This window comes from Morone saxatilis, unplaced genomic scaffold (genome assembly GCF_004916995.1).
Source record: "Morone saxatilis isolate NCDOM2014 unplaced genomic scaffold, NCSU_SB_2.0 Contig17, whole genome shotgun sequence".
Lineage (NCBI taxonomy): Eukaryota > Metazoa > Chordata > Actinopteri > Moronidae > Morone > Morone saxatilis.
Genome location: NW_023339729.1, coordinates 8,050,669 through 8,075,960, shown reverse-complemented (window position 1 = coordinate 8,075,960; position 25,292 = coordinate 8,050,669). Strand labels below are relative to the sequence as shown.

Here is a 25,292-nt window from a genome sequence, read left to right as displayed (position 1 = left end):
GAGATAATTAATGGGGGTGGTCAAAGCCCAAGAGACAGTAGTAAAAGTTCTGTCCTCATAAATGAAACATCCCCAAACATTCCTCTCATTTTAAAGTTTAAATGTCAGTTTGTACCCTCTATAATATATAAGAGCTGTGCAGTGTATCAGTGGCTGAGTTGTGACAGTGTGTGGACACATCAGTGCAGCTGGCTCAGGCTGCAGGCAGGAGGAGCTAACACTCATCGACGACAAACTTCCAACCAAACAGTCCGGCAAATATGGCCAACCAGGCGGACTTGAAGACCCTCAGCACCTGGTAAGCCACACGACTTTACAGGCTACGAAATGGGGACCCGATGAAGACTGAAGTCAGGGTGAAGTCCAGTGTTTTAACCCTGTGGATAGTAACGTTACCAACGTTAGCCTGGCGGAGGCTGAAGCTAGCAAGCTCAAGTTGCTAGCTGATGTTAGCATGATGGCTAACCGGTGTTTCCAGCTCCAGTGTATGAGCTGACAGACAGACAGACTGACAGACAGCACTCTTACTCTCCAGTGCCTCGACCATAAGGCCTTTAACTCTAAAGTGACTAAATATATTTGCGGTTTAACGTTTTGTTCACTTTTTTGCAGCCGGTTCTTCACTGACTCTTAATGTCTCTCTGCCTTCGTGGCTCTCTGTGGACACAGGCAGCTCTGTCTCTGTGTGTGTGTGTGTGTGTGTGTGTGTGAGAGCTGTAGTGTTAAAGTACAGCAGCTATCTAACACGTTTCTGTAGCTCTATGCACTCATTAACTCATGCCAGTTTGTGTTATTTTAAGTCAAGTACAGTAGGGAAAGGCTCTTTAATCCATCAGTCTGTGTGCATCTGTTGCATCTTCTTTTACTGTTGGTGGTAAACCAGGTGTTTCTGTGGACTCTGATGGGCTTTGTTAGGATTCACACATACTGAAACATTTACACTAGAGTGGTGCTCTTTCATGAGCAGATGGGTTTAGCTCAGACTGACATCTGTTTAGAAAACAATACATGTAAATGTCATAAATAGAGAGAGAGACATCTCTGTTGAAGCTGTATACACGTGCTAAATAACACTGATCTGTCTAGACAAAAAGTAGCATTCACAGGTATGAAGGTGAAAGCTGCAAATGTTGGGAAGTTCTGTTTGACAAACTTGATTAATGGATAATACAAATTAATGTAAGATCTGGAAGCTGGTGCTGCCCCTGTTGTGACTTTAAAGGACACAGCGAGCATGGAACTTAATGGAGAGTAAAACGAAGAAGATTAAACCCATCCAGGGGATTTGGGCTTATATTGTGCACTGACATCCAATCACACTAAATAAAGCCTTCAGCCCACCATTAAAACTGCTTTCAGAGCTCTTTGTTCAATATTCAATGTGCTCACCACCAACACTAATCAGTAATTACTGGCTGGGCCTTATTCTTTCTTCATCCCACTTTCATTAAAACGGAGAAGTGCTACACTTTCTTACAGGTTTGGTTTACATTCCCAACCGGTTCTTCCTGATTTACCTCATTTTTATTGGTTTTAATGAATCCTGGCTCTCTTTCTTTGCTCTGCTGCAAGAGGTAGAAACTTGAGATGGTGTAATGGAGAGAAAAGGAGGAGACTTGGTGAGATAGGGATCAGTTATTCATGTGGGACAGAGGGCTGAAGGGACGTGGAGTTTATTATGAGATGCGTGCGAAGGAGAACAACATGATGGTTGCAGCGTGTTCAGGGGAGAAGAGGCGAAGAAAGGGTGAATAATGACCTTCTTTCTGCAGCGTGGCTGTGTTTGGGTCTGTGCTGTAGAAGGATGGGAAATAGGAGCCATGTATGCAGTGGTGACAATAAGGGCATTATATGTTGGCCAAGAGTTAGCCAATTAAGTGTGTGTGTGTGTGTTAAAGAGCATGTTAGTCAAGGAGTGTGAGCAGCTGAAGAGGCAGACGGCAAAAGTAATGCTTTGCAGCTGTATGTGATGTAAGATTATGTGGTTTGAATCAGACGGAGCATTGTTTCCTTAGGTTGAAATTGCAGAGACAAACATTATGTTGACGTTGTTGTGACATTTATGTTGGGTTGCTAAATGGTGATTTGTCTGTTTATTACACAAGTGCTCTGTACTTCAGTCCCACCTCTATTTCTTCAGCTACACCACAGATGTGTAAGTGGCCCGTCCGCAGCTCCACATCGCATTCATTGTGAAGCTGCCGTTGTTATCGCGCTAACTTCATGCAGTATCGTGCTACGATCACACACTTCAATCTCAAACCATTTGTAATTGCTTGGAAAGGGGTTTACTTTTGCAGGAAATTTCATTCCAAACTGCAGGACTGAAGGACCTTTAGGACTGCGTGTGCAAGAAAAAGATGCAGTGCTCTTAAATGTTGTTGGTTTTAGTTTTACTGTTATTAGAGGGAGGTAATACCACTGCCAGAGATAATAATGTCATTACTATACAGTGAATAAACCACTTTATATGAGGGAGCTCAACCTACGACTAAAGCTTATTTACTGTACCTGTCGGTTACCCTTGACAACAGAAAGGTCGATGGTCACCTCGGCACTTGTTGTCACAAAACAAGCACAGCTCCTGTATTGCAGTGGGCTGGGTGTCAGTTGGCATGTCATAATAACAGTCCTGCACCTGCCTGTGAAACCTACAGTGTGAGGTTGTTACTCAACTGGAAGTAGAGAATGACCATAACTGTGGTTTTACACTGAATTAATTCTGGTTCTCGCTGACATGTTCTTTAGACAAATTTTGCATTCGCAAATTATTTCCAAGTAATCCTCCCAGAAAATGTAGAAAGCACATCTCATCTTAACTTTAACATTTTCACCCACTGATCTTTAAGCACGTCGATGTATCAGCAGAGGATCGGGGTTTCCCAGAGGGCTTTAGCAGAGGTGTGAAGTCACCCAGATCCTGACGTCACCTGATCACCTGATCAATGAAGTTACTAGACAACGGCCTAAACAACAGTCACACTCATTAAACAAACATTTTGCTGTGTGAAATTGTGCCACTGCACTTTCCCTAAAACAAAAAGATTAATGTGTTATGTAACTTCTATAGAACTGAATTCATTATATTAGTGGGGGTGGTCTATATTTCAGGTGAGGTGGCTGCTAAATTAAGGACGACGTGTTGTGCTGGGGACAATCAAAATAGCACTTGGGGCACAAAGATTCTGGGACAGTAGAGAAATGTGTCATTACAAATGAAATGATTATGGTTATGGAATATATCTCACTTTAATTGTAAGGAAATACAGCGAGGTGCCACCGACACCGGGGTTGTCCACTTTGAAACTTTCCCACTAGATTTATAAATTTTTCAGCCCTTCAAAGCGACTTTATTTCTAAAATGCAACTAATCTAGTGACGTATTCAGACCATCAGGGAAAAGCAGAGAAATATATTCAAATACATCAGTCAGCAGTTGGCAGGTCTATGTTTGAGCTTCTCTCTCACTCTCTGGATTTGGGCGCTTCTTTAGTTTATATGTAAATAATTAGTTTGAGCTTTAAATATTTCAATAGTTGGTTTGATCTTCTCCCTCCTGTTAAACTTAAAAATAAAAGTTAGTTTAGTTAATAGTTTTATTCACATAAGTGCAGGGAACAACTAGCAGAACATCCATGGTGGACTATATTAACTATATTTATTATGCAGAATGGAAAAAAAGAACCTCCATCTGGGACACAGTGATTATGTCTGGAACTGTCAAAAGTAGAATTTGGGACAGTTAAAAAAAATAAAATAAAATTTCAGGCCACTCAAACACACACAGAAAGGGAAACTCTGAATCAAGTGAAAACATGAAAATCACTAAAAGAAACTAGAGTTGGAGTTTCCCCCACACGGCACTAGTGATATGAAGTTTCAGTCTGCAAACAAGAACTCTTCGGGGCTCAGGAGGACAAAATAATTTGACATCAGAGCAGAGCGAGGTTAATTACAGGCTTGTCGTCCTGAGGAAGTAGGACGTGCCAGCTACCTACTCAGTATGCATAATGGAGGTTTTCCCTGAACAGCACAACAAAGCTCTGTTGTAAACAAAGAACAATAGGAACAGCCTGTTGTGTTGTTCCTCCCCTGTGTTCATTCTTTCATCCTCCCCAGCTATTGTTTCCAATGTTTTTATTCAAACTCTCTGAAGATTTTTGATGAAGTTAACAATACAAAGCAATTACAAATAATGACTTGATTCTTGTCAGCTGAAAACAATTACAGCAATTCCTCTTTTTGTCCGTTTTGTTACACCACATCCTCAATCATGCCTCTGTTCTGCTGTGCCTGTCTGTGCCCAATCCCAGGCTACAGTGACCATCAACCCCAGTCCAAGCCTGACCGTGACGATGAAGACGATACTCCCATGACCTCCTTTGGCGTTGCCGTCCGAGGCCTCCCTCTGGCCTTGGCGTCCATGACACAAGCTACCGCCTCCGACTCGCGCTTCCACCCTAAATGGCGGGCGATCACCGTGGCGACCCTGCTGGCTTTAGTGCTTCTGCTGTACTTGCACCGGACAGTAGGGAACAGAGACACGGCCACCAGAGGTTACCATCGCAACAGGGGTCACAGTTTGCGAGTGCACAGTGAGGGTGAGGATGACATCTTCAGTGACGCGAACAGACAGACTGCACGGAGCCTCTCCCGCCACCAGAAGAGGGAGAAACCTTACAATGACACGTACCCTTTAAGCCCGCCAGAGAAGACGAAGCACGGCATGCGCTACCGTATCGGTGTGATCGCAGACCTGGACACAGCGTCACGCAGCTCCAAGGATCAGACGTGGTTCAGCTACATGAAGAGAGGTCACCTGATGGTTTCATATAGCGCTGACAGGCTGGAGGTGGAGTGGGAAGCTGAGACGGTCACTCTGGAGAGTCATCTGGCTGAGAAAGGACGAGGTAGAGGGATACGCGCACACACACACACACACACACACTGATCTGTTCTTCTTTGAATTTATCCATCAGTATGTGGGTTACCTCAACGTTTGACTAACTGTGCTGCAGGTATGGAGCTGTCAGAGCTGGTGGTGTTCAATGGTCACCTGTACAGCGTGGATGACCGGACAGGTGTGGTGTACCGGATCGAGGGCAACCAGGCTGTCCCGTGGGTTATACTGCCTGACGGTGACGGCTCGGTCTCCAAAGGTCAGTCTCCAATAAATGTTTTACTTTCAACACACGCAAGTCCTCAGAAACAGAATTGGCGGCACAAAAACAACAGCGACTCAGCAACTTTGGAAAGGCTGGCGGCCGTTTTAAGGAGTTCACGTGCCTTCTCACAAATCAGTCCTTGTTTTGTGTGAAGGATTCAAGGCGGAGTGGCTGACTGTGAAGGATGAGCACCTGTATGTTGGTGGTCTGGGGAAGGAGTGGACCACCACCTCCGGGGAAGTCGTCAACAACAACCCAGAGTGGGTTAAAGTTGTTGGCTACCACGGTGACGTGGAGCATGAGAACTGGGTGCCATACTACAACGCCCTGCGGAGCGCCACAGGGATCCAACCACCAGGTTATGACCAATTTTTTGTGTTTCTTCATTTGAATTGTATCCTGTCGTAGTTACTGTTTGAGATGTCAGGCTCTTTAATCCAAAAATAAACAAATAAAACCCAGAAGCGAAGACAGATTTTTTCAGTTCTTAGGAATGTGTGCAGCTCTTCCTCTAAGGCTGCCCACCAAAAGGAGGGTAGAGCAGGTTTGCATATAGCCTGAGAGGCAAAACCCAGGGCACAACAAGCTGGCTCTTGTGAAGCTTTTGCTGTGGGTGCAACATTTTATGAACTCAGAGTGTCTGTCCTCTTGATTTTGGCTAAGATTTTAGTAAGTCACCCAAACTGATCTTTTACAGCAGGGGAAACTCACATTAATACAGTCTCCATATTTGTATTCATTTTGTTACAACTCTCCTTGTTCTACAGGCTACCTTATCCATGAATCAGCAGCATGGAGCGAGCGTCTCCAGCGCTGGTTCTTCCTCCCTCGCCGTGCCAGTCACGAGCACTACGAAGAGACTGCGGACGAGCGGCGTGCCACAAACCTCCTCCTGTCCTGCCCCGCAGATTTCAGCTACGTAACAGTACGGCACGTCGGACCGCTCAACCCAACTCACGGCTTCTCCTCCTTTAAATTTGTTCCGGACACAGACGATCAGATCATTTTGGCCCTGAAATCGGAGGAGGATGCGGGCAGGATCGCCACCTACATGATTGCATTTACGCTAGACGGTCGGGTGCTGATGCCCGAGACAAAGATAGGGGATGTGAAGTATGAAGGGCTGGAGTTTATATGATGAGGACAGGGCTGAATCTGCAGGGGTCGAATATAGTTTAGTTTATTAAGAAGTGGTCTTCATACATGCAACACTGTCGTTTTGAGTCCTACATTCCCCTCTCACTTCTACTGTGCAATAATGTCATTTGACTCGAAGTTATATATTTCCTAATTATTTAGTATGATAATTTAAAGGCGGTAGAGATGGTAAAAAGGGAAGGAGAATGCCACACCACCACTAGGGGAGTGTCACCAACAATATCTATTCTCTGTTTGTGTGTGATTGGTTTGAGCTGCCAGTCTGTGACTCCTACACACACCAGTCACACAGAAATTGTCACTAGTCAGTCACCACCTGATAAGTTTCTTAAATGTATTTTTTAAGTCTTAACTACTTCATATTGGTGCTGCTGAGTTAAAAATCATGGTTTGGTCAGAAACTACTGATATTTCAGATTAGTCTGGGTAAAACACTTTTCAAATTTGTAGCCATCAGTCTATCAAACACCAGGTAATGTGGATCTCCTCTCCTGCAGCCAAACTCTGCTGGTCAGACACTCAGGGGAACAAGGTGAAACAGGATACAATAAAATAAAACATAGAAATGAATGTGCTTAAATTACTTGAAATATTAAACTTACTCATTGCTTTGTGTTTCATCTTACCTGTTTAGACACACTGAAGATTTATAATGATGTAATGAGTCCAGTCACTTCATGCATATCAACTTCTGATACACCTCAAATGTTGCCTCACATGTGTTAATAAACTTTAAAAACATTTCCTTCTCAAGCCAGAGAACCAGTGAAACACCAGCTATTTTATTTAAAGATTAACCATTCATATATTCCTTTTGTATCCTCTCAAAACACAAATAATTAAAATATCTACTCTTGTTTGAATGTGTTATATGTATTTCTTTTAATGTGTCTGTGTGTAATGCATATGTTGTACACATATTTTCCAATCTTCATGTCTACAAAATCAGTAGTATTCTGTTACACTTGATCATTATATTAGTACTTTGTTACATTAAGCCTTTCCTTGACTAATGTCATGTAGGAGGACAAATGGTGATGGTTACTAAATTACACAAATAATGATATTGATTAAAAATTACAATGGAGTTCAGTTTAACAAGCTGCAAAGTTAGCAATTAATCACACGACATCTGTATCACAGTATCAGTATCTCAAAACATTTCAAACCTGAGGAAAATCCCTGTAATTGATCTTGTTCACAGGCTTGTTCCCATGGCGACGATGTCTTTAGGTAGACCGGCCATTTTTATGGGTTTGAAGGAGCCCAGTTTGGTGTAAAAGTCGAGCATTCTCCGGTCGCTCTGCCTCAACTCACAGAACACTCCTCTGGAACCTGGAAAGTTACGGACAAGGAAATCAAGATGGTGTTTGAGATTTAATGTTTGTTCTCTAAATTTAAAATGAAACTGATCAAACTGCATCAGTGATGCAGTGATGTATTCTCATTGCACAGCTGCATGTCCACAACTATACATGAGCCATCTGCAAGTTATAGTGATATTTCCTGCTGAATACTGTTAAAGACGACAGGTCACGGTGCTGTGTGACTGACTGAACAACTCCTCCTTGTGAACAACATGCAGCCTGTTCAACCTCAGTTTGCGAATTAGTCGCAGGCCAGTTCCATCCAAGAATGATCACAGGCATTGTGCAAGGTCTCGACCTACCACTGCTCCTGATGGAGGACAACAGCCGACCAATCATACGCTTTGCTGGAGACGGATCGGTGACCCGGGGCAGCACTTGTACAGTAACCAGGGAGGGGAAGTCCTTGAACACTGAATCACTTACTGCCCTCTAAAGGAGTAAGATAGAATAAAATAATTATAGTAATATTGCATTTCATCTTTATATTGTATTGTGCAGACGATTACACATTGCATTTCACCTGAATCTTGGCTGCGGCTGGTCTGGCGTCGGTCAGTGCCAGTGCGTAACCACACACCCCAATCTCATCCTCCAGGACGAGAGCACACTGGGGAGAGGGGGGGATTTCTCCTTCTGACAGGCTGCAGTGGGGCAGAGGACATTTTACAATTGAGGTGTGAGAGCAGAAATAGAATGAAGAAATAGAGAAATGTGACTCTTACTTACCTATCACAGATGAGTGGAGGCTGTGTCAGCAAGAGGCCTTTGCCCCCTCCTTCACCCTGCATCTCCCTGAAAATCATTTGCACCTCCGTCTAGGACAAAGATTTGTAACATCACTACTCAATGGGAACTTAAATGTAACACACTGTGTGAGGATCTGCCATCCTTACCTTGTCTTCGGGGCAGTAGGGCCGCATGCAGTAAACCTCCGTCATAGGAGGATGTCTGAACAGGTCTCTGTTTCCATGGCAAGGCAGCATCCTCTGCAAGTACAGAAATACAGTGTATTCATGTTCATGTAGAAACACACAGAACAATTATTGATGAAATAACACTGAAAAGAAGATATTTACTAGATTCCTTGTCCAATAAACAAAACCTATCACTGTACACTTAGTGGGGAAAATGGCAGATTCAAAATGACCCATTAGAAAGAATATACGGTTTGAATATGTCCCTTTCTTTAGGCACTTAAGTTACCTGGAACTCTCCAGAGAGGCCTCCTCTGAAGCCCCAGGGTTCAGGATCATCGTTCATTATCTGGGCTGAGGGCTGACCCCGCCCTCCTGTAGAAAGCACACACACAACATAACATCTGTAGGTTAACTTTTAGAGATTTTTATAAAGTCAAGAAACACAACACGGTTATGTTGGTGTATTCTTCTGCATCATGACATGTAGTCGAACTAGAAACAAATTTTGTGTTCTAAAACACGCGTGGTGAGATCGGTGTCTTTCTGGATCAAGTTGGACAGGATGACATGAAGTCCTTTGTGTCTTCAGCCTTAATCACTCATTAAAAGTCATCTATGTAGCTAGTTTAAGAGAAAAACTCATATAATTCCCAAACACATCCTTTACACACCAGCCTGTGTAGTCTCATCATCATTAGAAGACTCTGTTGTTCTCACCCAGTGTTTTCACGTAGGCTCGAGCCAGACCGACCCCACTCTTGATGTCACAGATGTAGTTGTAGAGGTCGTAGAGGATTCTGCGGTTAGGGGCGTTTGACAGACGATTGAACATTTGCACCACCGCCTCGCACATGCCATCAAACTGCTGCGCTCTTGAGCACCACTCTGCTGTCTGAAAAACAATGTTTAAGCATTAGAGTCACATTAGTCACAAGATAATCCGCTTTTTGAACACATACTGTATAAACACACAGCAATACCTTGTCTGTCTCTGCAGCAGCGGCCCGACTGTTGTTCTTCAGCCAGTCCAGCTCCTGCAGCATAGTCCTGGCTGTCGGCCCGTGTTCGTACGGCAGGTAGAAAAGGTCTGACAGCAGCTTCAGGTCATCCAGGGTCAGAGGCTCCGCTGTGTACAGCGGGTTCTCCCCAGGTCCAGGAACATAGGAGCTCTCTCCCATGTCGGTCTGCATGGGCTCCTCATCTGATGACTCTTTCTTGAGACGAGCTGGAGGACGACAAGGGCCAGGGCGGATGAGCAGGGTGATGACACCACGCCATGTCTGTCTTTTGATTATCATGAAACTTCTCTTTAATATAAAAGTGTTATTTCATGACTCTCTACCTCCAGGCTGATCGGTGCTCAGAAACTCCTGCAGCCAGTCAGTGAGGGCCAGGGTCAGGGCCTTCTGCGGGCTGTAGCACGGATCCTGCTCCTCGTCGCCTGGTGATGGAGGTCAGAGACAGTGAGACACTGCACCAAGTCGACATTTCCAAAGATATCACATTTCAGGCTCCATTTGATGTAAACTGGTAACCATAAAAATGCTCTCTTGAGTTGGAATACTGCCCTGAATATTAATGTGCTATACCTGCTTCTTCCTCACAATCATTACAAATAGTAGATAAATTGCTGTATTGGAAAAGTAGAGTCAAATACGATATTCTGCGTACATGCCAAAGCCGCGTTGTGTGCACAGTTGTGTTTTTTAAAGAAAAACTAGACGCTCACCCATTTCCACATCCCTCTGTCCTTCATCAGTGGTTGCTTTGCACCATGTAGCCAACGTGTGGATGGCCACAAAGTTTGGGTAGAACTCACAGTTGGGGTTGGTGAGCACTCCTCTCAGTTTGGGAATCAGCTCAGTGGGACGATCCTAAAGGGAACAGACAATGTTCATTATTTCACCGGAAGCATATACAGACATCTATAAACATCTAGAATGATCTTTTTACCTTAAAGGGTCCGAGGAAGAGCCTTTGGGGGTCATAGTCATTTGCGTGGATATTGTCCCAGATGACCGGTGGCCTCTTCAGGACAGAGGACACCTCTTCTATAGACTCCACAGAGATTTTGTGGGATACCACTTTGGGACCTAAATAACACAAATTAGAGAGAAACTGTGTTATAAAACTGTATCTTTGGATTATCTCTGTGGAGTTAAACACATTAGCACAGGTTCAGTGAGATTCCCGCACATTGCAGCCTTACCAGTCCACAGTATGTCTACCCCAGGCAGCAGCTTCTCTCCCACAGTGTGCAGGTAAGCGGACTGGGACACATTGGGAGTGCAGAACGCAGCACAATAATCTGGATTAACAGGGACAGAGCAAGTGTGAATGATGGAAAACCTTGAAGAAAGAAGACAAACTGAGCTGATTATGTAAATTAGAGGTATCGCACAGGCTGTGTTCAGTGGTACTAAATAATAACCAGTTCGCAGAAACAACGGCATTATGCTAGTTCCATTTCAGTCAGACAGTTTTGAGAGACCCCACTGCCCGACCTGTAGGACAGAAGAGGAAGGTCTCAGGTTCACCCAGGTGCTGGTACACTGCATTAGTGATGGCCACCTGAGCGTGGGCAAAGGAGCTGAAGGCCTGTTTATCAGCTGGACACATCTCAGTCTCGATGTCATCAAACAGTAAAGAGAAGGACCTGCAGCCAAAATCCTTCACCTGAGGGAGGGAGAGGACAGCTTGAAGTTTGGAGATGCCTGCCTATCAAATGCTTCTATTTTCCTGCTGCATGTTTGATATAAAGTAACGTGGTGTCCACAACAAACCCCCAGAGAGCCATAAAGCTCCATACAGCTGAGATTAAATTATCTCTCGTGCTCCACCCTTCACCTCTGCATACAAAGTCCTACCTGATCCAGCTTCCTCTTCAGGGCAGCGACCTCTTTGGGGTTGGAAAAAGTAACGTCCAGGCCGGGAGAGATGGCATAGATGAACTCGACGTCATGCTGTTTAGCTGCGGATATCAGGGCGATGAGTTGTTCTGGGAAAAGAATACAAGATGAGAAAAGAAATCTTATTGAAAAAGACACTGTTGTCCCAGTTAGAGAAATATCCTCAATAAATGCTGTTGAATTAGAGGTAAATGATCATTAGGCCTTTAATTTATGCAAATCTAAAAATATATTAGTAAGTCCACTGATCTGCCTGTTTTGACCTGTACTTGGATACATCAGACAGAATCATCACTGCCCTTCAGTATGTAACATTACTGATAAGATGCATCCAACTAACGAAGGAGAGGCTCCAAACAGAGCAATTAAACATTGTCTCTAAGGAGATAATGATGACTCTGAATGGGACTTTGGTCATTTTTATACTGTAGTAATCATCTTCTTTCATTTTGTATCTGTCATTTCACATTCCTCCGATTTCTTCTCCCTCTTGGTTCAGTGTGTGAACACAACTTTGCACAGTTCTGAATGAGGATCCTGATGTATGGCATGGTTTAAAAACAACTCATTATTCAGTCTGGGGCCAAAGTCCAGTTTCAAGAGATTAATGATTTTATTTGATGAACGAGGAGTGGAACTCACCTGCCTCCTGAGGAGAGTACAGGTCCCTCCAGTACATCCTGTGTTTGTAGTCATCCTTGGGGGCGTACAGATATGTGTTCAAACCCCACTTCTGTTCTCTGTGGAACACCAGCAATGGCCAATCACGTATTATGTCAGCTGGTACATTATGAGTACAGTAGATCAATCTGTATTCTTAAAGGGTCTTAAAAAAGTGACAATGATCACAGAAAATATTACATAGACAACAGATACATTCATGTTTGCTAAATATTGTTTGTCCAGTGTTGTTGACCTTATTCCCAGGACAACAGATAATAAACACCACTATGGGACAACACCCACTATGAAGCAAATGCCACCTTTAGGATGGGCTCTGGTTTTATCTGACCTCTTTAAAAAATGTATTGAAACTCCATTTACAGGTAACTTCCTGCTCTTCTTCATAGTGGGAGTTGTAAACTCTCTTAGAGGCCACACACCTTTTAAACAGCTCTGTTCTCTGCTCCATAGTCCACGGCCGCCCATAAAAACCTGCATCAAGCGAAGGTCAAGTTATGCACCAAATGAAATCACCACCTCACCAGAAGTGATCAATACATGATCAATACCCTGCCTGCATTGCTACAAAATACACCGCCTGCATTGCTACAAAATACACCTTATGTAAATCCAGGCAGCTTGCATCCTAATGTGGGTATTCACTTATTGATTGAGCTGAGCTGTGTGAACACTGGGACCACTGGGACCAGTATACTCACCCTCCACTACTCCACTGATGAAGCGCCTCGTCCCAGTCTGGGTTTGGCCCCTGGCACTGGCCGGTTCCGACATGGTTAAATGTAGTGCTCTCTGTATCTCTCTGTCTCTCTGTCTCTGTCTCTCTCTCTGTCTCTCTGCCTTGTGTCGCTTCTTTGTTGTCTCTCTCTTGTCTCTCTCTTGTCTCTCACTGTCCTCTCTCTGTCTCTCTCTCTCTGTGTTCAGTTTACTGATACTCAGACACAAGCACTGACACAGCGCTACTGTCACTCATGGTTTTGTATGCCAGCCTTTAATTTGACTGACTTTTATTGCCCCGTCCTCTCACGCCTGCGCAGACCAGTCAGTTTTTAAGCCCTGCGCAACATGATGCTAACATGGTCTGAAGTCTAAAGTTGTAAATACTCGGAGCGAATTGGAAAAGCAGCTCTTGTTTTGTGATGACTGAAGTTCACCTCAGATTCAGACGCACGTTGATTGTACGCGTCCGACTACCGGGTGAACGTCTTAAAGGGCCAGTGTCACCTACAGTGGCTTAAAGGGACAGTACACCTGAAAACAGAGCAGACCTAATAACAGAAACTCTTTTTATTTATATAGTTTGAGGTACATTTTGTAGGCAAATATTGTACTTTTTACCACTACTTACTTACTTAAAAAATTGCAAAATATAAGTTAATAAATTAATTATTATATATTATTACAAGTAAGCTACTCATCAGTATATAAATAAATAAGAATTAGCCCCATCTTAACCAGCTGTAACATTAAAGTGGTGCACGCATTACATCAATAATTATAATATATTTTGCATAATGGTGCTTTTACTTTTGGTGAGTTTTGTCCCTAATACCTTTGCACTCTTACTTAAGAAAGAGTTTGAATGCAGGACTTGTACTTATAACAGACACTGTAGTATTCATACAAGATCTGAAGACAGGTTGAGGGTGTGCTTGCATAAACATATGAGTGTGGCACATATGTCACATTATTTCAAAGTATTTGTGACTGATATTTATGGCATTTAGGCAGTGACTAATGCAAAAGTAGCCAGTTGAATGGGCTACTAATTCCTTTAGCTTATTGAGGCCTGATAATCACCACCAAGTGATGAACTGTCTGCTGGTGCCTAGCTCTTTAAAATAGAGCTTCAAAATGAACAAGTTCTCCATAAAAACCTGGAAATGTTCAGCCAAAAGTTCCCTTACAGACATGTTGTAAGACATACAAAGATAATATGCTTGGAATATTAATTTGTATATTAATATTAATGATGGCTCTGTTTCATTTAGGTGTGCTAGAGAGCCATGACAATGAGCCAGTGGGGATACAATAGGGCTTTGGTAGTGGAACAATTAATTGGAATACATTTAGAATTAATGTTATTACACCTGTTTGACAATTCATTATGTCTGCCATGAGAATGGTCTATAGAAGGGCAGAGAACAACCTTACAAAGTCATGAGGCAGAAAAATATGTTGGATATGTCCAAGTTAAAGCCACATTTTATGTCACTGCTTTGATATTTAATAGGACAAGCTTCTCCAAGCTTCCAAATGAGCATAACGTGGTAAGCATTAATGAAGTTGCTGACTCTGTGAAGGATGGGAATAAGGCCCTGAGGATCTGAAGACAGCAAATGAAAATCACTTGTAAGATCAGAGGCATGCACAGCAAAAAATGTCTGGATTCTGAGTCAACTACAGGAGCCTGTAGAAGAAACTGAGAAAGAGCTGAAACATGATTCTGGGTCATTGTGAAGATTTACAAAAACAAAGAGAGAAATGACTGATTTACTGGCTAGTATGTCAGAATTGTTCAGAGCCAGTGGACAGTTTTACTTGTAACTAATAACATTAATAATGAAAGCGCTGCAAGGTACCGTGTATGCTGTGTCACTCGTATGGATTTAATAAACCACATAAACTCAGGTCGACACATCATCAGGAGACACAATAAAGAGCCTTTATTTTTTTTTATATACAAATATATAAAACATTATCAGTGTTATGGAATGCAACAAAAATGTTTAGTGGGCTCCACTAATAACATGTTATCAAATTAACAGTGCTACATATTTGACATGTTAACTGTACACATCATAAACTGCATGCATATTCAAAACATGCAAAAACGACTAACATACAAACGTTTGCTACATAAGTGTGAGCACAAGGCCCTGAGGTTCTTTTTATCTCTGCCACATCCAGCTTGGTGTACTCGTCCTTCCACACAGCTCCGCTACCTCTTTAATCCGCTCTGGGCCTGTTTCAGCAGCGAATCAAAGTCGAGGTCCTCAAACCTGCTCTTGGCAGGAGACGGCTCTGCATCTCTGTTTGCGTCTGAGGAAAAGGGGGGACATTTATAGTTGTGTTCAGTGACTTCCACAATAAAAGGAACAGGGGCATAAATCATTGATACAGCACTGAATGATACCTATCATACAGTCTCACTGCAGTAAACACTTTGAGAAGCACACAATGTCCAGATAAGGAAAAGGGTATTGTTTTAAGCTTTCAGTTTGACTTGAAATTTAACATCAGGGACAGGTCGAAGTGTCAGGAAACAGCTGCTGGTAAGCCGATTACCCAGATGCATCACATAGGCTGATGATGATTTAGAACAAGTCAACAACCTGCTCCTGATGACGCTATGAAAGGCGCTTTTTGTTTTGTTTAATAACAGTTTACCGTGGCACGTTTTTTCATACCCCCTTTTTATCTGCACATAAAACCCCCTGCAATGGTTTAATGGCACCCAACTGCACCACCAACTGTTTAACGTGGTGTGCTAAACTTCTAATATTGACTTAACAACAGTAGATGTAAAGGAGCACTGATTCACATTTTCTTCTGCCATTTTTCTCAAAACCTTTTTAAAATATGCATTTAAATGCAAACCTGGCTAACGATTCTACCAGGAATACTTCATTTAGGTTTTTATGGTGCAGCTTGCAAAACTAACAGTGACAGGGCTGTGACAGTGTATGTCAAGAGAAAAACTATAAATTGTTTAACTTAAACTCCAGCCGTCACTATAGCGACCTACTTGACTTTGTGGTTTTGAGGCTCACCTAGGTCAGCATAGTCTGAATTACAGAACTGTCTTCTTCCACCAAAGCAGAGGTCAAACGGCAGCTCGTTAGGTCTCCGTAGTTTGCTGCCATTATCAATGGCCGCAAAAGCATCATCCATGTTGTAGAATGTGACAAAGCCGTAGTGGTCACTATGGAAACCAAAGGCGCAGGATTTTAATACTGATAAATACAGATTAATGGTACAAAAACACTAATGACAAAAACATTTTAACGCCTTATTTTAATCATTTTCAGTGTGCATACGTACCCTCTTTCTCTAAAGTGAAGAGACACACATTCTACTTCTCCGAACTGAGAAAAGCGTTCCCTCAGTTCGCTGTGTGTCATAGACCTGCAGATGCGTCCGACATACACCACCCTGCGCTCGTCCTGTATGAGGGATTTTAGAATTACTCACCACTCATTACTCAAACACTCATTACACAGCTGACATGTCAGTAATGCTTTACTCACTATGGCTTTAAGTTTCTGAATCCTGATCTCGTGCTCTCTCCTGAGCCTCCTAGACTCTCTGCTGCTGTAGGGATGAAGAGTTGGGATGAGAGGAAGACTGAGATTACACACACAGTGAAGCCAGAGAGAGATACAAGGAAAAACAGACATTTAAAAAAACTAAACAAACGTACACCTATATTTTATTTGCTGACAAACTCCAACATTAACTGACCTGCAAACATCTCCCCACTGCGTACGGCAAATCCGTGGGGATGGTGTTCGGGATCTGGATGGGGACCTTGAACGGGACCAAGATCTGGATCTCGACCTGCTGCATCTTGATCTAGAGTAAGACCACCTGTAGCGCCGCCGAGGTGGAGAGCGGGAAATGGAGCGAGAGCAGGACGATGAACATGAACTGCTCTCTGAGCGCTTGTGATGGCGCCTGCAAGACGGACAAATTGAAAGTTATGCACAGAAAGGACAATCGAAGACTAAAACTGGACGAGTTATAGAAGATGATTACTTTTGTCTTTTTGGAGATCGAGATGCAGAGCTGGAGGATGAGGAGGAGAAGGACGACGACGAGGAACAGGAGCTGGAGCTGGAATCAGAACGAGGAGATCCTCTCCGATACCTCCTTTTGTTCCTCCCCCTGACAGGAGGGCTGGGTGGAGGTGTAGGGAGGGTGCACGGGGCCCTCTTGTCTTCAGCGGCACGAACACAGTCTTGCTTTGTGGCAGCGCTGTCCGAAAGCGACAGAACTTTGTCTGCTGACTCTGATCTGGTCCCGGGTTCCTCAGAGGGAGGCTGCGTCACAGACTTTGCAGAGTCATCCACAGCCCTGATGTTGGGGTCAACGTCACTGATGGAGGTCTGTTTTTGGCATTCAGCAGCAGTACTTGAGTTGTGGGTGCTAACCTGCAATTTATCAGTGGTTTTAGTGATATCCTTGAGTTTAGAGGTTCTGCTCCACTGAGTAGCACTTGTAAGTGAACGGTCTACAGGTTTGCAGTAGTCGTGATCGGAGGATATAGATGAATACAGGTGAGGAGAGGTGTGAGCAGCAGGGAACTCTGAAAGGTTACTGTGCGTCTTCTTGGACGGTAAAGGACGGGGGTCAATTATCTGAATGGCCTTGGATGGAGGATTTTTGCGTCTTGCTGGCAGATCTTGTTGTGTGCTAAGGATGATTTCAGTGCCGAGGGGCTCTGGTATGTCCACATCCTCTGACGTCTGAAGAGGCAGTATATTCCTGAGGGTTTTCAGAGTCCCAGGCGATTCTGAAGTGCTTAAAGGCTTAAGTGTTTCCACAGGGGGCGTCAGTGGTAATGTGGAGGCTCGCTCTGTTCCTACAGGCTCAGTTCTGTTCAGGCCTCCTTCTGTTTGTAGGTTTGAAGGTGAAGTTGCATTTATAAGTTTGGGCTCCACTCTCTCTTTGGCTGGATGAGGAAGAATTAAAAAAAAAAAGAGGTTACACAAGACCAGACACAAGCGTCGAACAATAGTGTTATTAGTAATGTGATCACACACCTTGTGTTTCCTCAAACTGTTCCAGCAGGCTGGTCAGATCTGGCGCTTCAATTCCTGAAGTAGAAGAACAAACAGAACCGGAAAGATTAGATTTGGAAGATGAAAATGTAGCTTTAGTGCCATCATGGATAATATTTAACATGTTTCAACAGTTTACCTGAGTCAGCATTTGCACTCTGCACTCTGCAGCCAAACTGAAGAGGAGGAGATGGTTCCTCAGGCAGGGATTTACTGGGAAGAACCTCTGGCAATGTCTCCTTTACTGGTATGCAAGCAGCCACAGGAGTAGGCAGCTGACTGATGTGGGATGAGAAGGAAGAACACTTTGTTTGCCTCACTGTCTCTGCACTTTGCAACAGAGGAGTCTTTGGTTCCAGCTTGATTCCCTCTGTCGGGATCAGACTGCATTTCTGAGACTGTAGTATCTTGCACTCTGAAGAAGTTTGGATTTGTGTTGTGGTTGGGCACAGTGCTGGAGATCTTGAGGAGACGCCTGAAGCTATCTTAGTAAACTTGTTTTGAATTTCCTGAAATAGGATGGTGCAGTCCCGAGGTTTTAACACCTCAGGCTGTGGCCCTAAGGAGGATGGCTGTAGTTGAAGAGGTATGACTGAGGATTCATTTTGGATTTCTTGAAAGTGCTTAATGCTGTTGAGGTTGAGGTCTCTGTTGAGGAACTCCACTTTCGACTCTGGTGGGGAGGAGTGGTCAGTGGATGGTGATGTGGTTTGGATAACTGGGAGGGGAAGGAGGACAGGATTTGGGGGATCACTGCTGAGCACTGTGGGTTTCTTTGCTGGACTGTTTTTGCTTTCTGGCACAATAACATTTAGGTTAGCTGTGACGTCTGGCAGCGGACTGGCAGGGGAGATGATTTTGGATTCAGTCCTGGGGCGTTTTAACCCGCTGCGACGTAGAAGAGCAGATGGTTTGACCTCTGAGGGGTGAGGCCTAGGCGGAGCAGGGGTGGGGAGCTGATCAGCGCCACTTCTCCTACCATCTGAATAATGGTGTGCCGTCTTTGGTCCAAAGCCGTTTTGTGTTTGTCCCTGTAAACAGAGGATGGGGGTCAGCTCCTTCGGGGGCACAGAAACAGAGGGCCACTTGGTGGTGTAGTTCCCCTGTTTCTCCACCAGGGGTTGTCTCTTTTGGCGCAACTGTCTGTACTGTTGAAGGCTGAGTGACTTGGCCTTTGTCTCACCTTTGGGTGGCAGAACCTCAGCCTTGTTCATTTCTGAGGACGATGTTTGAGGTTCAAGTGCTGAGCTAGTTGGATTTTCAAGTGCTTTTGTGCTGTTCGTTGGAACCGTTTCACTCGTGTGTCCACTTGTTAGATTTTGCTCTTTCAATCCCTTTTCCATTGACTGATCAAATGAAGACACTTGAACAGGGCCAAAGCTCACCCTTTTCTTCTCTCTGGATGGTGGAGCTCTGGGTGAGTTTCCATTCAGCAACACACTCTTCAAGAGTTTGCCATTTTTACGTTCTTCTTCCTCCTTTGTCTCTTTCACAGTTACCTCGTCGTCAGACACAACATTTATCTCTTCATCGCTGTCTTCGGTGGGTCTCTCATACTTCCACACCTCCTCCTGAGAGAATAATGTGTGATTTCTCCTCAGTTTATCCCCCTCCTCCTCCACGTGCAGCTTCAGACAATAAGGGTGCATGAGATTCACCAGGTTGACGAGAGACGTGGTGGTGAAGACCTCGACTTCAGCCTCTGCTTTCTTATTTCTGGAGTGAAACAATGTCCGAATTTGTTGTTTGTACAGCTGTGGAGGGCTCTTTCTCTCTGTTTTGCTCTTATCTTCCTTTTCTCCATCAATGTTTATTGTGAACGTCACATTCGAGGATTTGGATCTCGGTCTAAGTCTCTCAGCAAGTGACAGTTCCTTAGGGAGAAAAAAACATTTAGATCTTTAGAGTCTATTCTTTCATTAACAGAAAAGGATATTATAATTACATAAGACTATTTTATACGTACTATTCATCTTTATCTAAGCTATCATGAGACCTAATAAAGCAGCCTTCTATCAGGCAAATTCATGTGATCATCATGAGGTAGTAAGTTAAGTTTAATGTCTGCTTATAGTTATTGAGTGTGACCATGAAATACAACTGCAATGCAGCAGACTGGATTTGTGGAACTACATTATTATTATTTAATTAATATTTCCCAAGAAGTTGTTTCAGGCTTGTGCTCCTTCTTCCCGAGTGTGCACCTACCACTGAGTTGTCCCTGCGCTCTGGGTGGGTGAGGAGCTTGGTGTCTGGCAGGGTGTCAAAGGGAGACAGAGTCCCGTTGACGTCCTCCACACTGTCCAGCATCTCAGTCAGGGCCGACAGCAGGGTCTCACTCTCTTCCTCCGCTCCACTCTTATCCTGTAAAAGGGTACCAGAATCCACATTTATTGATGATTTATACGCCAAATTCACTCCCTACCGACATGTACAAAGGTAACAGTCCTGGGCTACCCCCAGAGATGCTCCTCAGAATGGTTTAAATGAGATGATGTGCTTTAACTCTGACCTCTGAAACGACAGCGGAGTCTTCAAAAATGGCCCGTATTGAGTGATCCACGCACGACTGCGCGTCCATCTCCACAACTTCCCCATCACAACGATTCAGGATCAACTGCAGAGACACAAACGTTATATTAAACACATGTGTTGTGGATTTGCACGCACATTGATCTGGTTCTATCTCCTGTAATGTCACAATACACTCCTATCCTCGGGGTGTGACCAGAAGCTGAGGCACAGGACGCAACAAGCTGGAATTGAACGTTCTCAGCATAAACAGGAAGAGCTGCCAATACTCACAATGCTTCAAATACGGCTGCGAAAAAAACAGTGAGGCAGAGCTGAAGCCTAATCCATGTTTATTAAGCAATGAAATTAATAAATGCACTGATAGGGACACATTCGTCTTTAAATTAGAAAGATAGTCAACTATTTAAAATAATCAAACAAAAAATACGCTGCTGCAACTTATGAATCAACGTTCTTTATAAATTGATCAATCACTGTCTGTGAATAGTCAAAGACCAAGTTCATATATTCAAAGTCATGTTTTATCAGTCGCTCATCATCGACTACCACCAAAACCACATTCCTGCCTTTATTACTTGAGAGGGACTTAAAACAATGAACTGAGCAGATTGACTTCCTGTCACTCAACTAATTGCTTAACCCAGCAATCCTTTCAGACATCATCTGAACAGACATCTGAATGATGGGCTCCGTTTCTCACGGTGAACAATAACCAATGTACAGTGAAACCCTCTCTGTGGCTTCATTCATTAGCATGGACGATGCTTCAAGTATCTACGTGTCTTTAGGACGAGTGTGCAGTGTGTAGGAGGAAGGTTGAGGGGACAGGAGGCCCCAGAGGCGGGTCACAACTCGCACACCACCTCTGCAGAGCTAAACGCAGAGCCCTGACAGTCTGTCCCACTGTAACAGCAGAAAAACCAGAGAAAGGCTTCAGGGACGTGAGCACGGCCGGTGGCCAGGGTGCAGCCGTATCTGAACATGTTGTACTTTAGAGGAAATGAAGCGGTCTCTCTGTCCGCGTCCGCACGTGAACCCCTACCGGAGCAGATTGTGTGAAACATTAAAATTAAACCACATTCACTGACGTGTCATTAAGCGGTTCCCGTAGCTGCTCGGTCCAGTAGCAGCCAGAGAGCAGCTGAGCCCGCTCTCTGTCTCTGTAGTAATTTACTAACGTTACTCTCTTATTTCAGCCACGTGTCGCCATGCCCGCATGTGGCCTCGTGCGCCGGCGAATCCCCGTTATTAAAACATCGAAACCCGCTCGTGGGCCGCTATTTTAATGTCCAACTAGCTAACATGAACAGACCGGTACCTCATTGGGAGTGTTGCTGCTCAGAAAGTCGCTGTTACCGGCATTTAAATTCCCGTCGGTCCCCCTCCACCGCGCCGCCATCTTGCTGCTCCACATGGTCCGCTGGCAGGCCGGACACAGACACGTGGTCACCGCGTGGGAGCGCGGGGAGAACACCGACCTGGGATCAGATTGACTCCGCCCGTTCCGTTAGCGAGAGTGAGGAGAGGAGTAGAAATCAGATCCCAGGTCAGCTATATGTGTCGCTTCTGTTCCTCGTTGATTATCAATGAGTTTTCTCCTGGAAGTAGCTACAGGTTTTATTTTGCTGCAGAGAATCTGAAGTTGATGAGTAAACGCTGTTTTTGCTCTGATTGTTTGATACATTTGGTTGACAAAAGTTAATAGTGAAAAAAAAAAATGAATAAAATAATTTTTTTATATCTCCACATGTAATACATGTAATAATGCTTTTGAGCTGCTTTCTTATCATGATGATGATGATGATGATGTGTAAATTATCGGGTAAGTCACAAATCAGAGTTATTGTCAGGAGAACTGTTGATGCGGGGGATTTTAATTTTATTTATTTATTGCTCAAAAGCGACATCTTGCGTCCAAATGAAAAAAGTTCTACTCACAATGAACAAACCGCAGGTGAACAAAAGGTGGCAGCACAAACCTAAATACAAGATCACTTTAGGTTTTATATACCGGTACTTAACCCTTCCTATGCCACTCTTTACAGTCAACTGTACCAATGAATAAAGCAGAGGCAGTTTAGAAAAACCTGTCAGACACTGTTCAGACTGCCTCACACAGTATGAAATTAATGATTTGTTTGGCTCCGTTTCCCCTTTATGGCAGGAGGCTTTAATAGAGAGAGCGCTAATAGTGTAACTGGGAGTTATTGCGTAACTGGAAAGAAAACTCTGTAAGGATATTAAATGCACCCGAGCGCTCCATTATCTCCCATGTTATAACTGCTGGGAATATCATGAAATTATATTGGTGCATTCAACATCAGTACCATAGTGGCATGAATATGAGCAATCCTTGAAGTGATGTTGTATAGCAAAGCAAAGGGTGTATGTGCTTCCCATGGTCTGCCTCATCACCAGAACAAACAGAGATTATCTGCATGTTCAGACATTGCAATATTGATGTGTTGACTTTCCTGATTAATGTGTGTACACACCCTCCACCTTGACGTGGTTCGCTGTTAGAGCCTAACAACAATGTTGCTACTCTGTTTAACTTGAAATGGCACCTGCCGAGGCCCAGATTTAAGTCTTTGCATTTATTAAAATGTGTTCAGGCTGCAGAAAGCCTTTGTACTGTACACTAGATCATAATGATTGAATACATTAGAATGCAGCATTTATCGCTTGTGTTCACATGACTTATACTGTACTGCCGAGGCCCTGCGTGGCTCGTACTTTGCAGTCACATGAATCAGAACCAGTGTTGTTTCATAAGTTATTTTTTTGTTTCCACTTACTCCAGTGCAGCTCCACCTGTGCTACCTGGTATATGGTGAATGATTATTCTAAATGTGTGGATAATGAACACAGCTGTCTAAACCAGCATTTTCACCTGGGCTTTGCATTTCTCCCTCTAGCTAATGAAGACCCACAACAGCACAAAACCTCATGCTCCATTGACAAATCATATGATGGTCTCTGGATGGCTGATTACATTTACATATTCAGTACAGCAGCCAAGTGTTTTCCTCTCGTCTACTGTAGTACCCATTACCCTGTATCCAATTGTTCCACGTTACAGAAGTTGTTCCACCACACAGTAAATGACTTGTACAGGAGTTTGGGAGTGTTTGTCTTTCTAAGGATGAATCCGGTCCAACCAGTCCAGCTTCACCAACTGACATCGTGTTTGTTGCTTCACACCTGATTAGTAGCAGTTAAAACCTCTGGTTGTGTGAAATAGTGTGAAATTAGTGTTTGGTTTGTCCGTTCTGGGCTACCGTAGAAACGTGGCAGTTCAACATGGCAAACTCCATAGAAGAGGACCTCCTCCTGTAGATAGAAACAGCTCATTCTAAGGTAACAAATACACAATGATTATTATTTCCAGGTGTTAATACACTAATGGAAATATACCTATGAATATTATGTTCCATTTCTACCATTAAACCTCCTAAATGTTACACACTGGACCTTTAAAATAGGCTAAGTGAAGATCAGGTTTGCACAACTCTTCTCCAATAATAATCCTCTAGTCCCTCTGGAAACTGTTAGCCTGGCTGCTGGCTCCAGCTTCATATTAATCAGACATTCATGAGAGTGGTATGAATCCTCTCTTCTAAGTCTCAGCAAAACAGCTTATTTTCCAAAATGGGTTTGGATATTTTCACATGTAATTTATTAAGAAATTTCAAGCTCTCATGACTCAGCCATTTGTCATCTGCGTCCCTGCATGTCATATGTTGTTGCAAGTAGACACACAATGCCCAGAGTGGAAGAGGGAAATAAACAGCATGTAGCCAGTTAGCCTTGTGAGACAACAGTCAATAATTAATTAAATAAAACAAAAATTTGGGGTCAGGTCTCAGTTTTAAAGCCAGTGCAGAACTCCATTGAGAGATCCTGACTCACAGTACCTAACATGAGTCAAGCTTAAAAACTCTGAGCTATCTTAACTCATTTAAGTGGGATGCTCTCAAATAATGTTTCCATTTTTGTAAGTGGATTTTTGTTTACGAATTGGTTTGGGAGCAGCACGTTTAAGGATCGCTGTCACAGTACTTACTGTAAAGGCCCGTTGGGAGAACCCAACAGAAGAGAGAGTTATAGTTTTAGTTAAAAGTGCTTGTGCACTGTGTCCCCGCTGTACTGCTTCCTGTTGGTAGGTGAAAGTATTCTATCCAGATAATAATGTAGATAAATATGTTGGGATTTATTTTATCCACTAGATGGCGATATTATACATCTCCCATTAAGTTCCGCTCACACTTTCTTGCTTTTCTATGAGCCCTCTCTCAAGTTGTGAATGAGTTAATTCCCACTGAGCTGATCGCTCCATGCAAGCCACCAAACCTCAATGGAGACAAATCAGATATTCATACATGAATGAAATGGATGCATAATGGATTCGGGTTTATCACCTCTTCTTTGTGTGGTGTTATCTTGTATTATATCACTGTTTTTCTGTGTAGGACTATGGATGTGTCTGGCCTGTTATCTCGTGCATACCAGCGAGGAGTTGACCTTTCTGCTGAATGTCATGGACGTACACAGAGTCAATGGCTGCACTAGATTAGTTGGGAGGGAAATGTGCTCACAGACGCACTTTAACAAGCTACCACAAACAATATTCCCTGTTCGTCTTTTATGATCCTCAGGACCACCCGGTGTGTGCACTTTACCTACAGTACATCTTCTCAGTGACCTCTATCTGCTTTCCTTTTTTTGCTTCCTTTGCTTTATCCTTCTCCCTTCTCCTTCTCCCTTCTCCCCC

At 43.6% G+C, this 25,292-nt stretch overlaps 3 protein-coding genes across 6 annotated transcripts; 1 reads left to right on the top strand and 2 right to left on the bottom strand.

Annotated features, from left to right (window-relative positions):
- Positions 1-153: 153 nt before the first annotated feature.
- Positions 154-7,180, top strand: cant1b (calcium activated nucleotidase 1b). Its single transcript, XM_035660267.1, has 5 exons — positions 154-298; positions 4,314-4,910; positions 5,019-5,159; positions 5,320-5,523; positions 5,933-7,180. The coding sequence occupies exons 2-5, from the start codon at positions 4,373-4,375 to the stop codon at positions 6,301-6,303; spliced, it is 1,254 nt and encodes a 417-aa protein (XP_035516160.1). The 5' UTR covers positions 154-298; positions 4,314-4,372; the 3' UTR covers positions 6,304-7,180.
- Positions 7,070-13,036, bottom strand: ogal (O-GlcNAcase like). The gene is made up of 17 exons (XM_035660266.1): positions 12,902-13,036; positions 12,623-12,674; positions 12,162-12,259; positions 11,478-11,608; positions 11,115-11,286; positions 10,820-10,918; positions 10,564-10,703; positions 10,340-10,484; positions 9,953-10,051; positions 9,591-9,835; positions 9,328-9,502; positions 8,897-8,982; positions 8,587-8,679; positions 8,420-8,508; positions 8,214-8,334; positions 7,993-8,122; positions 7,070-7,658 (listed from the first exon to the last, which is right to left on the bottom strand). Exons 1-17 carry the CDS (start codon positions 12,972-12,974, stop codon positions 7,522-7,524), a joined length of 2,085 nt encoding a protein of 694 aa, XP_035516159.1. The 5' UTR covers positions 12,975-13,036; the 3' UTR covers positions 7,070-7,521.
- Positions 13,037-14,834: 1,798 nt separating this feature from the next.
- On the bottom strand, positions 14,835-21,969 carry LOC118327193 (peroxisome proliferator-activated receptor gamma coactivator-related protein 1-like). Of its 4 annotated transcripts, none has more exons than XM_035660464.1 (11): positions 21,837-21,969; positions 20,496-20,600; positions 20,192-20,347; positions 18,123-19,857; positions 17,966-18,019; positions 16,959-17,874; positions 16,665-16,877; positions 16,451-16,547; positions 16,245-16,366; positions 15,974-16,125; positions 14,835-15,242 (listed from the first exon to the last, which is right to left on the bottom strand). In XM_035660464.1, the coding sequence occupies exons 1-11, from the start codon at positions 21,930-21,932 to the stop codon at positions 15,142-15,144; spliced, it is 3,747 nt and encodes a 1,248-aa protein (XP_035516357.1). In that variant the 5' UTR covers positions 21,933-21,969; the 3' UTR covers positions 14,835-15,141. The 4 variants fall into 4 exon arrangements, with proteins under 4 accessions (XP_035516357.1, XP_035516358.1, XP_035516359.1 ...); XM_035660465.1 differs by having other exon boundaries at positions 16,451-16,514; XM_035660466.1 differs by having other exon boundaries at positions 16,451-16,511.
- Between the last annotated feature and the right edge of the window lie 3,323 nt (positions 21,970-25,292).

What these genes read in the sequence shown, in the direction of transcription:
- cant1b (XM_035660267.1), top strand. Translation starts at nt 4,373, where the DNA reads ATGACCTCCTTTGGCGTTGCCGTCCGAGGCCTCCCTCTGGCCTTGGCG. An exon ending in TCTGGCTGAGAAAGGACGAG is followed by an intron (nt 4,911 to 5,018) that starts GTAGAGGGATAC and finishes ACTGTGCTGCAG; the next exon opens with GTATGGAGCTGTCAGAGCTG. An exon ending in TGACGGCTCGGTCTCCAAAG is followed by an intron (nt 5,160 to 5,319) that starts GTCAGTCTCCAA and finishes TTTTGTGTGAAG; the next exon opens with GATTCAAGGCGGAGTGGCTG.
- ogal (XM_035660266.1), bottom strand. Translation starts at nt 12,974, where the DNA reads ATGTCGGAACCGGCCAGTGCCAGGGGCCAAACCCAGACTGGGACGAGG. An exon ending in TGAAGAGGAAGCTGGATCAG is followed by an intron (nt 11,287 to 11,477) that starts GTAGGACTTTGT and finishes TCCCTCCCTCAG; the next exon opens with GTGAAGGATTTTGGCTGCAG. An exon ending in AGCCTACGTGAAAACACTGG is followed by an intron (nt 8,983 to 9,327) that starts GTGAGAACAACA and finishes TGCTTTCTACAG; the next exon opens with GAGGGCGGGGTCAGCCCTCA.
- LOC118327193 (XM_035660464.1), bottom strand. Translation starts at nt 21,932, where the DNA reads ATGTGGAGCAGCAAGATGGCGGCGCGGTGGAGGGGGACCGACGGGAAT. An exon ending in ACTCCGCTGTCGTTTCAGAG is followed by an intron (nt 20,348 to 20,495) that starts GTCAGAGTTAAA and finishes ACCCTTTTACAG; the next exon opens with GATAAGAGTGGAGCGGAGGA. An exon ending in CAGTGGGGAGATGTTTGCAG is followed by an intron (nt 16,548 to 16,664) that starts GTCAGTTAATGT and finishes GTGTAATCTCAG; the next exon opens with TCTTCCTCTCATCCCAACTC.